This window comes from Psammomys obesus, unplaced genomic scaffold (genome assembly GCF_907164565.1).
Source record: "Psammomys obesus unplaced genomic scaffold, mPsaObe1.curated_primary_1811, whole genome shotgun sequence".
In the NCBI taxonomy this organism is placed as follows: domain Eukaryota; kingdom Metazoa; phylum Chordata; class Mammalia; order Rodentia; family Muridae; genus Psammomys; species Psammomys obesus.
In genome coordinates this window covers 2,316,982-2,332,252 of record NW_026596073.1, presented here as the reverse complement: position 1 = coordinate 2,332,252, position 15,271 = coordinate 2,316,982, and the positions used below count along the sequence as shown (strand labels likewise).

Here is a 15,271-nt window from a genome sequence, read left to right as displayed (position 1 = left end):
TCAGAAGAAGAAGAAAACAGGAAAACAAGTTAGGAACCTGCCACAGAGGGCCTCTGAAAGGCTCTGCCCTGCAGACTATCAAAGCAGATGCTGAGACTTATGGCCAACTGTTGGGCAGACTGCATGGAATCTTATGTAAGAAGTAGGAAATTTAAGATCTGGAAAGGACAGGAACTCCACAAGGAGAGCAACAGAACCAAAAAATTTGAACACAGGGGTCTTTCCAGAGACTCATACTCCAACCAAGTACCATGCATGTAGATAACCTAGAACCCCTGCATAGATGTAGCCCATGGCAGTTCAGTTTCCAAGTGGGTTCCATAGTAATGGGAAGAGAGACTGCCTCTGAGATAATCTGATTGGCCTGCTCTTTGATCACCTCCCCCTGAGGGGGGAGCAGCCTTAACCAGGCCACAGAAGATGACAATGCAGCCACTCCTGATGAGATCTGATAGACTAAGATCAGAAGGAAGGAGAGGGGGACTTCCCCTATCAGTGGACTTAGGGAGGGATGCGTGAAGAAGGGAGAGGGAAGGTAGGATTAAGAGGGGAGGGGGAGGGACTATGGGGGGATACAAAGTGAATAAAGTGTAATTAATAAAAGTTAAAAAAATAAAGTCAGTACTTTTTAAAAAAAATATTCTGCAACTCCAGAAATAATAAAAATAATTCATATATAGCAAGAGTTCTCAAAGAAATACTGGTTTACATGCCTATAGATAAGTTTAGTCATGAATTAGATTATAAGACATTAGACATTGGTTTTCACTCTATTTCCAACTTGATTCTATTTTCAGTAATCCCCTAAATGTTTATTACAGATATAAAAACAAACTGATCTGCAACATAAACTTTCATATCCATTAATTCCAGCAAAACCCTAACAAAATAATGCCTTTCAAAACCTGACAGTCATATTTCTTGATATTCAACGTGAAACAGAAATAACACTACTTAAATCAGACCTGAGCTGGGCTTACAGTGCTTGCCTATGATCCCAGCACCTTGGAAGCAGAGCAGGATCTCTGTGAGTTCAAGTACAAAAGGCTCTACATAGAAAGTTCTAGGCTAGCAGAGACCCTGTTTTCTCAGGAAAAGAGAAGGAAGGAAGGAAGGAAGGAAGGAAGGAAGGAAGGAAGGAAGGAAGGAAGGAAGGAAGGAAGGAAGGAAGGAAGGAAGGAGAAAAAGAAAGGGAGAGAGGGGGAGGGGAAGAAAAGAGGAAGAAGGGGAAGAAGAAAAGGGAGGAAAATTAGATGAGTATTTCTAAAAACATCAAAGCATGGTCTACTAGCTGCAAATCACATATTGGGATTTGAACTTGGAGCTATCTCTACCTTTGAAATGTTAGATATTTAGTGTTATTATAGATCTCAGGTGTCATGGTACCAGGTGTATGAGGTAAGTTAAAGGAACAGATGGCTGTGACTGATCCCATACCAGCCCGTGCCCTGGTTCTAGCACAATTGTCTAAAACAACCAGGAAGTTCCTTCTTCTCCAACCAAATATGTAGAAAATCAACTGCTAGTCCACAAACAAAGGAAAACATTCTGCATCTAACACAAGTTTTGATAAGAAGGCTAGAAAACCATTAAAGAGTTTGAACTGCTGGTTATTAAAAGTATCCATAAATGTATTGTGTGCTTTCCCTTAATCATATGTAAAACTTGAGTGGCAGTTCAGTTCTAGTTACATATAAATATTTATTACATGTGCTTCTCTATGGTAAACCATACAAGGTTTACCTAAAGCTAAAAGCTGTTGACAAATGCAGGACAAGAAGCAGATGCATTTTGCATTGAATACATGGCATTATATAAATATTTAAAGTGATATAAATTTCCAAGTAGATCAAATTATCTCTGTGAAAGTATCTGCAATAAGTTTTAAGAGGAAAAAAAATAATTACCATCCTTGTATCAAGTCCACTAGACAAGAAGCAGTTATCAATGTAATTCATGTAACTACCATTTGAACATTTTTATAACCCCCCTTTTTTTGAGACAATGTCTTCCTGTAGAAGTCATGCTCATCTCAGACCCCATCCTCCTGCCTTAACCTTTTCCACATTAATTAATTAGAATCACACAGCTACTCCGCCAGATAACTAGTATTAGTTTAGTTCAATAAATGAGTAAACTATAGTCTATTCATGTCAGTTCTTCTCAAACTTACACATACACACACAAATGCATACATACACACACATACAAACATATACACAAACATACATACAGACTCACATCAACACATATATATATATATACATATACATGCACACATGCATACACATAGATACATACAAACACAAAACACACATACACACTAGTCACTCAAGAACATGTCAAAGCACAGTCCCAGGCACCTCACTCTAATCAGGTGGATCTGGTAAGTCTACACTGAAAAAAGCAGGTTTCACACAGCTGGTCTGTTCCCTACTTAATCCACATTTTTAAAGATCTCCTTTTTTCGCTAATACAGTTCAACCTTCAAGCAATCTAAAGCCCCACTGTTTTCTCAATATGGATCAATACTCTCAAGTGGTTATGTAATCAAAACTTTGCAGGTCTTCATGAACATGAAATAACTCAAAATATACATAATATTCCATTAAATACTCCTAGCACCAAATTCCAGCAGAGATTAGGTGCCTAACTTAACATAAAAAAAAAAAAAAAGTAAAACAAAGGAGTACATCAGAATTTCTTTTCTGTGAAACATGGGAGAGACTGGTGCTAAATTACTTAAAATCATTACCTTGTCACGGTTTGAGTTCTATTGCCCTTTATGGAGTGAGAGCTAAAACCTAGCCAACCACACGTTCCATAACGTGAAGAAAATTCCAGATGAAAAGACAAAAGCACTTATAGAGCACAGCCTATGCGCGCAGTGAAGGAACAGAACTGCCCGTTTCTTTTCTGTTGGAAGTCAGACCGAGGGCCTCATGCATGTTAACAAGTGCTCTAGCAATGAACAATAGGTCCCCAGGCCCGCAGCTACGCTGATAAAAGGATGGATTTTATGGTATGCGGATCACTCTGCTTTTAAAAGACTAAAGGGGAACCTGAGAAAACTGCGAGCCCAGATATTTAGCAACAATTTTAAACCTACAAAACATTTTCTATCAGCACTCTTACTAAACCCTCCGGAAGATTAAGAAAAGTCCCTTGGTATTCCCATCGTGTTCCAGACTGTCCACCTTTCTGGGTGATGAATCAGGAGAGACACTAGCAGTGAGTCAGAGATGGAGAAAATCTGACACGTGAATGGGAGTACAGTGTACAAACACTGCAGTCACTTAGGACACTGGGCTTGCTACGTAGTAAGAACCATTTCCTAACCTACCAGGATTTATAAGGTTCACTAAGTTGAACAAACCCCATGCGTGGGTCGGCAAATCTGCTGAATAACTGCCTCCTGGACAGTACTCACGTGAAAGCACTCTCAATAGTAAATGATCCTCCAGCCTCACCTCTGAAGGCCTGAGTTCAAATTATGCAGTAGCAACACTATCTTGACAGGAAAAAATATGTATCATTTAAGTAGTATTAAAGTATACATTTTTGAATTGCTAACAAAAATAATTTCATATTTTTTTTAAATTATGATAGCACCCTGTTGTTAAAAAATCTTGTTCAGTGCTTCAGAAGAGGCAAACTACAAAGGATCAGAAAGCAGCCTCTGAGCCTACAAATTTGGCTTAATTTCTATTCAATTCCAAGCCTTTATGGGCTCTCTTTCAAAGGCCTAACAATTAATGACAACTTTAATAAAACATGAGGGGAGAAAGATAAGGAAATATGCTAAATAATGCAAAGTTAATTCTTTTAACAAATCTGTCTTTCTTACACACACATACACACACAAGAACATTAAAACACTGCTCTACCACTGTGGCATCTTTTTTTAAATCAGCATATAATAAGTGTCACATTTACGTCTGTATTCTCTGAGTCATTTAAACTTTACTTTCTTCTCTGGTACTAGAATAGAGAGCAACGACATAACAGCGTTGCAATGACAGTAAGCACTTTAGCCAAGCACTATGCAGGTAGTAGGCTGAAATAGACATTGGCTTTTAACATAAACCAAGCCTTCAGTGCTACCATCACCTATTTTCTGTGGCAACTGTCTTCGGGCAGTTGCTTGGCAAACACAGCAGATAAACAACTGTCTGAGAAGCCCTGAGCACTTCTCTGAAGGAAGTATGCTGCTTAGGGATGAAGCTATGCTCACCATTCCTAAGCATGTTTCCCTGTACTCGGGAATGCCTGTGGACAATGCTGTGTTCTAGTCACTTCTGTAGCCCCACGCTGCGACCCGATGGGTTTAACCCTGACTCCCATTAGAACTACATGGGGAGCTTATAAAAATATTAATGCCCGGGCTCCATTCCCAAACCCATTAAATCACAGGGGAGTGGGAGTGGAGGGCAGGAGGGCCAAGAATCAGCAGGGGGAGCATTTATTTTTTAAGTTCCGTACATGATACCAACAGGCTGCCAAAGTTAAGAACCACTATGCTTTGACACTTAAAATACCACATTTGTGTGCAAGCATACATGAGAATATGCACGTGCATATTCTCAACCCAAAAGCCTCATCCTCAAGTTGGTCCCAGCTCAATCCTCTTTTCCCTCGAAATGTAGAGCATCCCAGCAAACAGCAGGCTGCGCTCCCATGTTTTTCCCAATAAATCAGAGCTATGGCTTACCCCTCTTCCTAGACTCCAGCCTTGTTCTCTCCAAACACACACTTCGTTGTTTTGCCAAGGTTGTTACACAAGGCAGTGAAGACAGGCATGTAATGATCATTTGTCTGATTTGAAAAACCTGAACACTAGAAGCAGGTAGTATGCTATGTCCTAATTATCCAACTTAGAGCTCGTCACTACTGCACAGGAATAGCAGAAAACGTAAAGTCAGAGGAATTAAGAAAAGAAAAGACAACTAATTATGAAAAGTAAATTTTGCCTCATGAAAGGATATCTGGAAATTTGGACTTTTAGACTAAACTCCCACAGTCCTGCCTTGTCTCCTATCCTGCATCAGGTGGTTTTAGCTTTTAACCTGTTTCCTCGATAAATTACCTCCTGGTTGATACTGGAATGTTTCCCTGTAGCCTTTGTGGCTAACACAATAGAATAATAAAGTGAGTTGTTGAAAGCCAGAATAAATATAACACATGGATGTTTAGTGTGTCCATATTGGGGGTGGGGAGGGTGCTGGTTTCACTGTGTATTCCCGGCCTCAACCACAAAGAGACTGAAAACATGGACCACCACAGCCAAGAGTACGGACTTCTGGAAGGAATAATGTTTTTCAAGCTCTGAAATGTGTCTTCTACATACACTCCAGGGTAATCTGGAGTAAACCTGGCTGGGAATACTGTGTGAATGAATGCAAGCATCACTCCACAGGAGACAAAACATCTCTTTGTTTCACTAGCAACAGGTTGGTGGTATCTAAAAAGTTTATAAAATACAACTTACTAAAACAGGAGAGCTAAACTACGGAACCCATGAAGCCCTTCAGCAAGTGGCTTTCACTGTTCAAAACTAGAAGGCATCGCATACAATTCTAAAACAGCAACAACCCGAAAGATATGAAAATGGTTCAGCTTCAAAGTTCTGCAATATATATTCTCCAACTGTTAAAGCAATCTAGAAAAAAAAAAAAAAACTGTTCTAAAATTCTAGAACCAAGGAAAGGAGACACTGGAGAAGTATGCCTACTAATTAGATACTGTGGTAAAATATGACTTTGTTTTGTTGGGTCCTACAGCTTGAAACGAAGCCATGGTTACCACTAGAAAGAAAGCAATCCTCAATTCCCTATTCAATAAAAAAGGTTCAAATTCCACAGACAAAAAAAAAAAAGGTACCCTGCATTGTTTGTTTTTAAGGAAGATTAAATTTAGGAGTTGCCAACACCCAAACGAAAAACATTCCAGAGTGTTAGACTCCATTGCAACAGGGAGTCATCTACACCCTCACATTCTCAGTGCTATGTTCCCTTGCTCAGTGGAGGACCCATTAACAAAGGATGTTTCTTAGGCTCTCAAAAGATACACCCTACTTATTTTCCCTGTTTTGGGGTTTTTTTTTTAGTAATTAAAAAATAATTTTAGCACAAGCAGCCAGACCAAAAGAATGAAGTTTAACATCTGCCAACATATTTACCAAAATAAGATCCCTGTCAGATGAACCATGAGGGGGAGAAAAAAAAAAAAAAAAAAAGAGTAAAACTGACAAGTTCTTTTATTTGGACCATAAGCTGCCTTTAAAAATAAAGCTGAGAACTGTAGTCTTTCCAAAGCTTTGTCTTCAAGTCTCCTCAATTTTCATATTTTTACATTAAGAAAAAGAAACCTGGAAATTTGATTACCATTCTTACGAATTCCTCTGAAAGCAACTTTAATGAGTAACAGATATCTTGAACAAGTAGCAAACCACAAGGACAGTTGCTCTGGCTGATAAAATTCTCTGAAACATTCACATAAAAGTACAAAACTAGACCCTACAGAGACATACTCTGATCCCCTAGGTATGAAAATCGTATTAATAGTTAAATTTATAATTCTAATACACTACTTACTACAAATTACCTCAACCACAATTAGAGTTAGTAAACTGGTGGGGGTTGGGTGTGGAGATTGTCACCCTGAAGAGTCTCAAAACTGCCCATCTCTCCTCCTCAGCCACAAAGGGCTGGAATTACAGGTATGAGCCCCGATGCCTGGCTTTTAATGTGGCTTTGTGTTTTGTTTTGTTCTGGTTTGGTTTGTTTAGGCAGTGCTGGGGATCAAACACTGGGCCTCAATGCACGCTTTGCAAACGCTCTATCACCAAGCTACATTCCCCGCCCAAAGTCAGTAAACGCTTTGTCAGTCACCTAATGGATAAAAAGGCCAAGTATAAAGAAGTTGTGGGCGGAGGGTAAAAACTAAAAAGCCACCGAGTAAGAGATGTGGCTTCCTCGAGTGAAGCACAGTGGTCAGACCGCTTCCCCCAAACGGTTTTGGAGTTGCTTTCTTTCAGGTAGATGGAGGGGCAATTACATACTTCCGTGAAGGGAAAAAAAGAAAAATCTTTAAAGCAGTCCTCTAATAAAATGCTCCTGCTGCCGCCTGAAGACATGTTTGGTGAAATACCAAAAATACCCCCCAAACACAAGAGCACACACTCCCCTCGCAAGTATTTCCCTGACAGTTCAATAACCGCAAGAAGTCTCGGAGCCTTCGGAGGGGTGGTTGCTCCGGCCTCCCTGCTGTCCAGAACGTCGCTGGGGCAGGGTGGGGGCGGGGACGGCCGTGCTCCCCCGCGGACTCCTATCCAGACGCGCTCCTCTCGGGTTTACCGCGAGATAAGCCGCCTGAGCTACCGCCAAGGCTACGCTTTGCTTCACAGGTGTCCTCCCGGTAAACACTGCTAGGGGAGCCGAGATAGAACAACCCGATAGTCCGAGGTGGACACGTGGGAGACCAGAAGACGTCATCCCCCCCGGGACTCGGTTTTCCTAACTGATCACCTCCACACGGACAAGCCCGGGCTGCCAAATCTTAGTGTGGGGGCGGGGGGCACACGCTGCCCGTCACTCTAAGGCAGTGACCGGGTTCCGAGGGGAGGGGGGGGGAAAGCACGTGTCCTACTAATGGGGGGGGGGGGGACACTTGCAGGAATGGTTTGCTCCAAGTCAGACCCCGTCACAGCGGCAAGCTTCCAGGGAACTCGGGGACCGGGCCGAGGGAGCTCCCTGCTGGAAGAGTCGGGAGGCGGCCGCGCTCCCTCCGCGCCCCGCCCCGGCCCGCCCGCCCCGGCTCACCTCGGCCGCGGGGATGTTGACCACGCCGGTGGAGCGCCGCTTCTCCCGCAGCTTCCTCTTCTCGATCTGCCCTTTGCCTTTCCTGGCGCTGGGCCCCGAGCTGCGGCCCTTCTCCGGGGCGCCGTCGGGCTCCTCCTCGTCGGCCCGGCTGGCCGGGGGCCCCGGGACGGCGGCGGCGGCGGCGGCGGGGACGGGACCCTCGTCCTCGGGCCGCCGCGACCCCGGGGGCGCGCGGGGCAGCGCGGAGGGGCCCAGGGCGCAGTTGAGGGCGGTGGGCCCGGGGGCAGCAGGTGCGGTCGCGCCCGGGGGGCCGTGGTTGAGCTCCGAGGTCCCGGCGGCCGCGGCGGCGGGGGACTTGGCGGCTGCATCGCCGGCGCTCGGACCCGGGCCCGCGGGGTTCTGCTTGGCGCGCATCTTCTCCCGCTTCGCCTTCCACTCCTCCAGGAAGTCCGTGGTGGTGCCGCCGCCGCCGCCGCTCCGGTAGCCGCCCGTCGCCATGTTCCCAAGAGGGGCCAGCGGGGGCGCCCCTCACCGCCGCGAGTCCCGCCGCCGCCTCCCCCGGGAGCGAGAGGGCGAGTGGGACCGCGCGGGGCGGCCGCGCGGCGCGACCGAGGCTCTGCAAGGAAGCACACGGGGCGGGAGGGCGGAGGGGAGGGAGAGAGCGAAGTCAGGTCCCGGGGCGCCCCCGGGGCGGCGATCGCCGCGCCCTCCCGGCTACCGGTTCGCAGGGCGCACCTCTGCGCCCCGCGCCCGGAGATCCGCGACCCCGGGGGGAGGGCGAGGAGGAGGAGACGCGAGCCCGACCCGTCCCACCCGGGCCCGCCGCCGCGCGCCGCTGCCACCTGTGTGCCCAGCTCCCCCGCGACTCCTCTCCGCCCGCGCGGGCCCGAGCTCCGCGCTGCTACGGACTCCTCCTCCATTCCCGGACGGGGCATGGAGCCCCCAGCCGGCTGGAACCGGAGGGGACACGAACAGCGGAGAGGGGTCCCCCGCGCCCGTCCCGCGGCGGGCGGCCGGGAGAGCCCCCTTACCTCGGAGGAGTTTAGGTGGGACGAGGCGCGGGGCGGGGGTGGGACGGGGGTTGTCCAGGTGAGCCGGAGCGCACGGGACGCGCGCGACCAGCTGCCGCCAACTCGCCCGGCCTGAGCTCGGGGGCAGTCCCTGGCCGGAGGGAGGGAGAAAGCGAGGGGCGGAGGGGGGCGGGAGCCGAGCGGGGCCGAAGCGGGACGGAAAGGGCCGAGTCGGGGCGGCGAGGGAGCGGGCGGGGGCGGGAGCGCCGCCGAGGCCCCGCCCCTCCGCGCTCAGGTGCGCCGCGCCCCGCCCCTCCCGCCGCTGGGCCTCCTCCTCCCTCCGCGGGCGCGGCTGGGGCGCCCGCAGCGCGGACAGCTCATCCCGGGGCCCCGCAGCGGTTCCCGGCCGCCGCTCCGGACTCTTCAGATTCTGGGGCGGGGACGGCCGGTCCACGCCCCTCTCCGCACTCTTCCCCGCCTCTCCGGTCTCCCACCACTCTTCCTTTTAAGTACAAGAGCGTGTTATTTTAGGGAAAGTTGTGACTTGCTGAAGGAAAGTGCTACCAGAGAGTGATGATTCAGGACCTGGCTGGCCAGGGTGGGGAAATACCCTGGCGTCCCTCTCCCCTCGCCAATTTCCTCCTTTTCTTATGCAAGGGGTGGCGGGTAGGGGGCTGGGAAACCCAGCGAGCCCCTTCAGCCACGGCGAGGGTCCTGGCAAAAGGGAGGTAGCGGAAAGAAGAGGCTGAAACGATCGACGAATTATCAGGAGGTGGTTACTCTCTCGAGCTCTTAGCCGGTCGTGATTCCCTTCCGTGCCTTCCTGTGTGGGCCCTTCAGCCCATCTTCACGCTGTCTCTACGCCGCTTGTAGGCAGAGCAGCATCAGATTTCCCACCGACGGCGGAGAGCTGCAGAGTCTCCTTTATTGCATCCCTGCTATGCCCAGGGCTGAGTCCATCCTCACCTGCGAGTCGTCAGGGCTGAGTGGGCTACCGCTGACCTCTCCAATCCGAGTAAGGTCGGGGTGCGTGGTTGTCAGGGGCCGCCACACCGTGCCTTCGTTTTCCAAAAAAAGTGAGAGTCGTGGGCTACACGGGCTGACCTAATCACACCTCTTTGTCGTTTTGCTCGGGTGGCACGATGCAGGTCCGGAGGCAGCGGCTACCTGCCACAGCGATGAGAACAGGCAGCAGTGACTCACCGGCTCTGCATTTCTCAGGAGCAGTTCCCGTCTCTTTGGTCGGCCTGTTGGGCTGGACAAACGGTTAACTTGCAGAGAGCTTAGAAAGTGGCTTGGTGAAAGGCCTCACCCTGAGAGAAGAATTAAAAACAGGCTGACTGTGAGCCTAGCTGCTACCAACTTAGGTGTGCCACAGAAGTTTCCCTCCTTGCTTTGTTTTCTGAGGCGAGATGGAGACTGACTATAAAATGTTGACATTCGTGCGTTTCTTAACACTTAACGGAGTTCGCTCTTGGAGGCACGGTCGACTGTGCGGGGAGAGATCAGGCTCGGCCTGGATACACATATGTAAATCACCGCACAGATTTTTAGCTTATGTTTAAAAATCTCTGAAATTCAGTAGCTTTCTTTACTATGAAATCAGTAACAGTACCACATATTTTAAAGCTGTTTTAAGAGTTGACCCTGATTATAGCGTGCTTGATTCAAGGACCACTCCTGTTAATAAGATATCAACTGTCACGGCTTTCTGTCTGGAAAGGCAGGAAGTAAAAAAGAAAAAAGGGGAGGAAAAAGACGAGGTAATGAATACATATTAACTCGAAAACGATATACCTTGAACGAACAAGGGTAACACTTATGAATATGAATTTATCACCGCATCTCTTAGCATGAATCGTGTCTGAGTCAGGAGTGCTGGCTTGCTAGGCTTTGGGTAAGTTGCTTAACCTTTGTGCCTCTGTTTACCTGCATATAAAATGGGATAATGATACTTCCTACATCGTAAGCGCATTGTGAAAGTGCCTCAGGTCCTTAGATAAAAGGCAATACGTGAGAACCATAGCAGTTACTAGTCTATAAAGTGTCCAGGGAATCACGGATGAAAGAGATTAGTAAGGTACAAAGCACCCTATTTTGTTATTGTTATCGCTTATTATACCTTTTGTCTCGGCTTTACCATTCTCAGTATTCCCAAAGATACATTTCACAACCCGGCCTCCTACCAACGTTATATTTACCTGAGTCAGCCCTGAACTACAAGACGTTTGCGTATCATCATTATGTAGAGACTTCTGATGAAATAATCCTCAAAGACTTGGAGCTCCATTTCTCAGCCTCCTCACTGTTGACATTTGGGTGGAGTTTTGTTCTGGAGTTTGCTTCATTCATTGTAGTAGGCTTAGCATCATCGTGGACTTTGACCTTCCAGATGCCAGAAGCATCCACCAGCCCCTTTGAGGCATCGCCAAATGTCCCTGTTCAACAGTAAAAACCCTCGGAGTTGGCCTAACATAACTCATTTTAGTGAAACACTTGTGCTTAGTAATTTAGGAAAATGATCATGCTAACCAAAGAGGCAAGGTTTTATTTGAAAGTGTCAAAGTGAAAATAATTGTAAATACTAACCCTCACTTATATTTTCCAGGCACTAGACTAGCTGTATCATGAACTAGCCTGTTTATGTGTATGGAAATAGTGAATAGTATATTAGAAAAGTATCCAGTTTTTGTTTTTTATTTTTTTTTTGCTTCAAATGCAAATATCTCTAGAACTTACAGTTTTTCCTCAAATCAAAATACTAGACAAGGAAAGTATGAGTTAAATATTTCAGTTTTACAAGGATTGTAACAACATAAATTCCTCCTGACTCTCCCCACCATCCATACTGCGACAATAAACTCCTCACTGTGTCTGATAATAGAAGCAGTCGTGAAAATCAGTGCTCCTGCAGCACATTAGAAGGCAAATAAATAGGTCTACTGCCTGGAAAAATATGTGTTTATTGTTTAAATATGCTGACCTTAATATTTCCCTTTTGGTTTGACCCCCTTTTTTGGGGATGGGGTGAGAGTTCTCTTACACTAGCTATGTATACATTTTTCTTACTCCTAAACTCTCAAGTGTATTTATATCATGATTCTTACTGAATATACATTTCGTTTTTATAGAGTTATGGCAACACATTGTAACACGGGGCTGTGTGATGTGCTATGATTCCACTTCTTTTATTCTTTGTTATAAAACTGTTCCTTTGCAGCTAAAGCTTGCTTTTATTTTCTTTTTCAGGTCCTGGTGTATTTTTTCTATACGCTGCTTATAAGTTGACACCCAAACTTTCCTCTTCTCCATTTTAGCACAACGTGCAATTTAGCACATTGGCTAATTTATTGGCTTTGTTTTGCCTTTTCTTGGGAGACATGTCCCCTGGGCCTCAGTATGCCTGCAGTACTGAAGTCTGAGCCCCCATTATTCATCTTCTGCAGAATATGAATTTCCAGTCCTCTCTCATCAGGTCAGACTGCCTCCTTGCCCCAAGCCCTGCTGAAGTCACTTGCTTGTCAACTGACCCAGTTTCCACATGGAGGTTTATACTGCGGCTTCCAGTTTCATCTCTGTGTGTATGGTATATGTATGCATGTGCGCACACACACACATTCATGTGCGTGAATGTGGGCACATGTATGTCATAGTTCATATGTGGAAGTCAGAAGACAACATCAGGTGTCAGGTCATGCCCTACACTTTGGCTGGGATAGGATCTCTTCATCATTTACCACTGGACCCCATTCTAACTGGCCCTTGATCTTTCAGTCTCATTTCTCTGCTTCCTGTCTTGCTACAGGCGCATTGAGTTTTACAGCCACTGCATCTGGCTTTATGTGGCCAGGGTTTTCCAACCTAGGCCCTCATGCTCCTTTAGTGCTTTACTCACTGAACCGTCTTCCCAACCCCTGTTCCCAATTTTTAGCCTCCTTTCAGGAACTGCTAAAACAAAAATTATCAGTCCTGTTACCTTTGTCTCCTGGCCAGCATTAGAATTCACCTTTCTCTGCCGAAGTCTGTCTGTTTTCCATCTCTCATCATCCAAAACTTTGTTCTTACACCCAATCCACTTGCCTTTATTGTTTTAGCATTTTACTTTTGTTTTATAGACATTACTTGAAGAAGTAAAGGTGAATATGTGTGTTTAATCTGTTGTGTTCAATAGGAAACGGAGTTCACCTGCTTCACAGATTTCCAGCTACTTTGAAATCTCCGTGTTAAGTCTACATCAATAAACACCTCACCATCTTTTTCATTATTCATTGAATTTCATCAAAAGCCCATATGAAATAGTGATAATTAATCCTACAACAAAGAACATCTTAAATGTTTTTGTTTCTTACACACACACACACCACAGAAAATTACTCACCACAGAAAGTCATCACACAAACCAAAGTAATGATTTCACCTGAAATCCAACTTGATGAAGCAGTGAGTTTTAACTGGGGTTGCTAACAGGAGCATGGGCCAGGAATTAGTTATAGGAGCAGCGATAACTCCGAAGAGCAGATACATCACCAAAAAGCCTATCCAAACATGGGTTGAGGTTCACAAAAGCTGTATCCCTGGAACTTTCTGCATAGCTGTGGGTAGCTCAGCAGTCCCAGAATGTCTCTTTTCCACAATTCTCTCCATTTCAGGGTCAGTTGACTATCAAGGTTAATTTCCCCTTCTCATGCCATTTAATATAGCCACACGCTCCATGAATAAGAGCCCGAAAGTCTTTGGGCGCCATACCCTACCATACCTTTTAAAGAATAAAGTTTCTTTGATTCCAAGATCCAATCGTGTCAGTGTTGTGTTTCTGAGTTCTCATGTTCACTGTCAACAGTCCTGAAAGAACCATCTCTTGCCATTCTTCTGACAATGTCCCAATGGTCTTTGCTTCTTCTTACTCCACGTATGGACTTAACTACTTGTCAAAATTATCAATGAGCTTTGTGTTGACACACTCAGCACTTACATCATTAAAAAACAAACAAACAAACCTACTTAGCCTTTTTTTCATTATTTGGCATAATGATTCTTTCATTATTTTCATTTTCCCTTTCATAATTTAATCACCAGAATAATTTTTATTTTTCCCACCAGCTTCCCCAAGGCATCTTCTTGTCCTTTTCTACCCAGTGCTCTTCTGTGTAACCTCAAGCAGCCAGGGTCATCCCAAAACATAGTTATTGTTCTTGTTCCCATTTTCCTCAGGCAATATTCTCCCCAGACGATTCCATGGAATCTCGTGGTTTTAGAAATCACTGCCAAATTAGTGCCTTGGAATAACCTTTTCCTCCCTAGATTCCAGGCTTTCATGTTCCATTTCTCTGGGTGACATTTCCATGCAGCTGTCTAACCATCCCCCCCCCCCAAAGTGAATACAGCAAAGCAAAGCTCTCCATCCACTTCTCTATTTGATCCAACCCCCACTCCTCTCCCATTTCTTCCCCATTTTGATCAAATAGACTTGCCATCAATGCGGTTGTTCAAGCAAAAGCCCCAAAGGCTTCCTTGGTTCTTGCCTTTCACTGGCTACATAAATCCATTGCCTCATCTTCTCAGCAACCATCTCAAGATTCAATCCTTAGAGCTGATTGAATCATCTTCTCCAAATAGAACCAGATACAGGACTGCCTCAAGATTTCCTTCTTTGTATCGACACCCCCAAATGCTCTCTGTCTTCAGTTGTGCTTCATGTCAGTACAGTCCTCGTCAGCAACCACTTGTTCTGCAGGTGTGCAGAAAGCAAAGGTTTGGAGCCCATGGCCCCTTCCCCTGAGATTTCAGAGACTGGGAGGCAAGACAGAAACCTGCTGCCGAGCTGCAACCCCAGCAGACAGCATCCACAGGGTAATGAATGCCTTGTGAAAGGCATGGGTATGGTAGTATAATGGGGACCCCAGATGGTAGAGTGTTGCAGACAGCTGCCACCATCATTGCATAGTGTGAGGGAGCAACCATGTGGGAAGCAGCTAGCAAAGCCTACAGTGTTTGGGGCTCCCACAGACTGCACTGTGCAGAGGATTGAGCTACAAGTATCTGCCTTGTTGTCTGCCTTGCTGGAGTTTGAGGTTAACGTTGTAGTTACTGTTCTATTGTTGTAAAGAGACAGCATGACCAAGGCAACTCTAATAAAAGAAAGCATTCAACTGGAGGCTTACTTAGAGCTTTAGAATTCATGATCATCCTGGCAGGAAGCAGAAAGGCATAGAGCTGGAGCAGTAGCTGAGAGCTTTACATCTTGATCCACAGGCTTAAGGCAGACAGCGTGAGACTGGGCCTGGCAGTGGTAGTGGTGGAAGGGGGGGGGGCTTTTGAAACCTCAAAGCCCACTCCCAGTGACACACCTCCTCCAACAAGGCCACTCCTAATCCTTCCCAAACAGTTCCGCTACCTGATGACTAAGCATTCAAATATATGAGCCTATGGGAGCCACTCTCC

General features: G+C 46.2%; 1 protein-coding gene across 1 annotated transcript in view; it reads right to left on the bottom strand.

The window, feature by feature from the left end:
- Pawr (pro-apoptotic WT1 regulator) overlaps positions 1–8,391 on the bottom strand; it is an 80,211-nt gene extending 71,820 nt beyond the window's left edge. The window contains exon 1 of the mRNA XM_055626107.1: positions 7,821–8,391. Within this exon, the coding sequence (XP_055482082.1) occupies positions 7,821–8,318 (498 nt within the window). The 5' untranslated portion in view covers positions 8,319–8,391. The remainder of the gene's footprint in view (positions 1–7,820) is intronic.
- Positions 8,392–15,271: the final 6,880 nt, after the last annotated feature.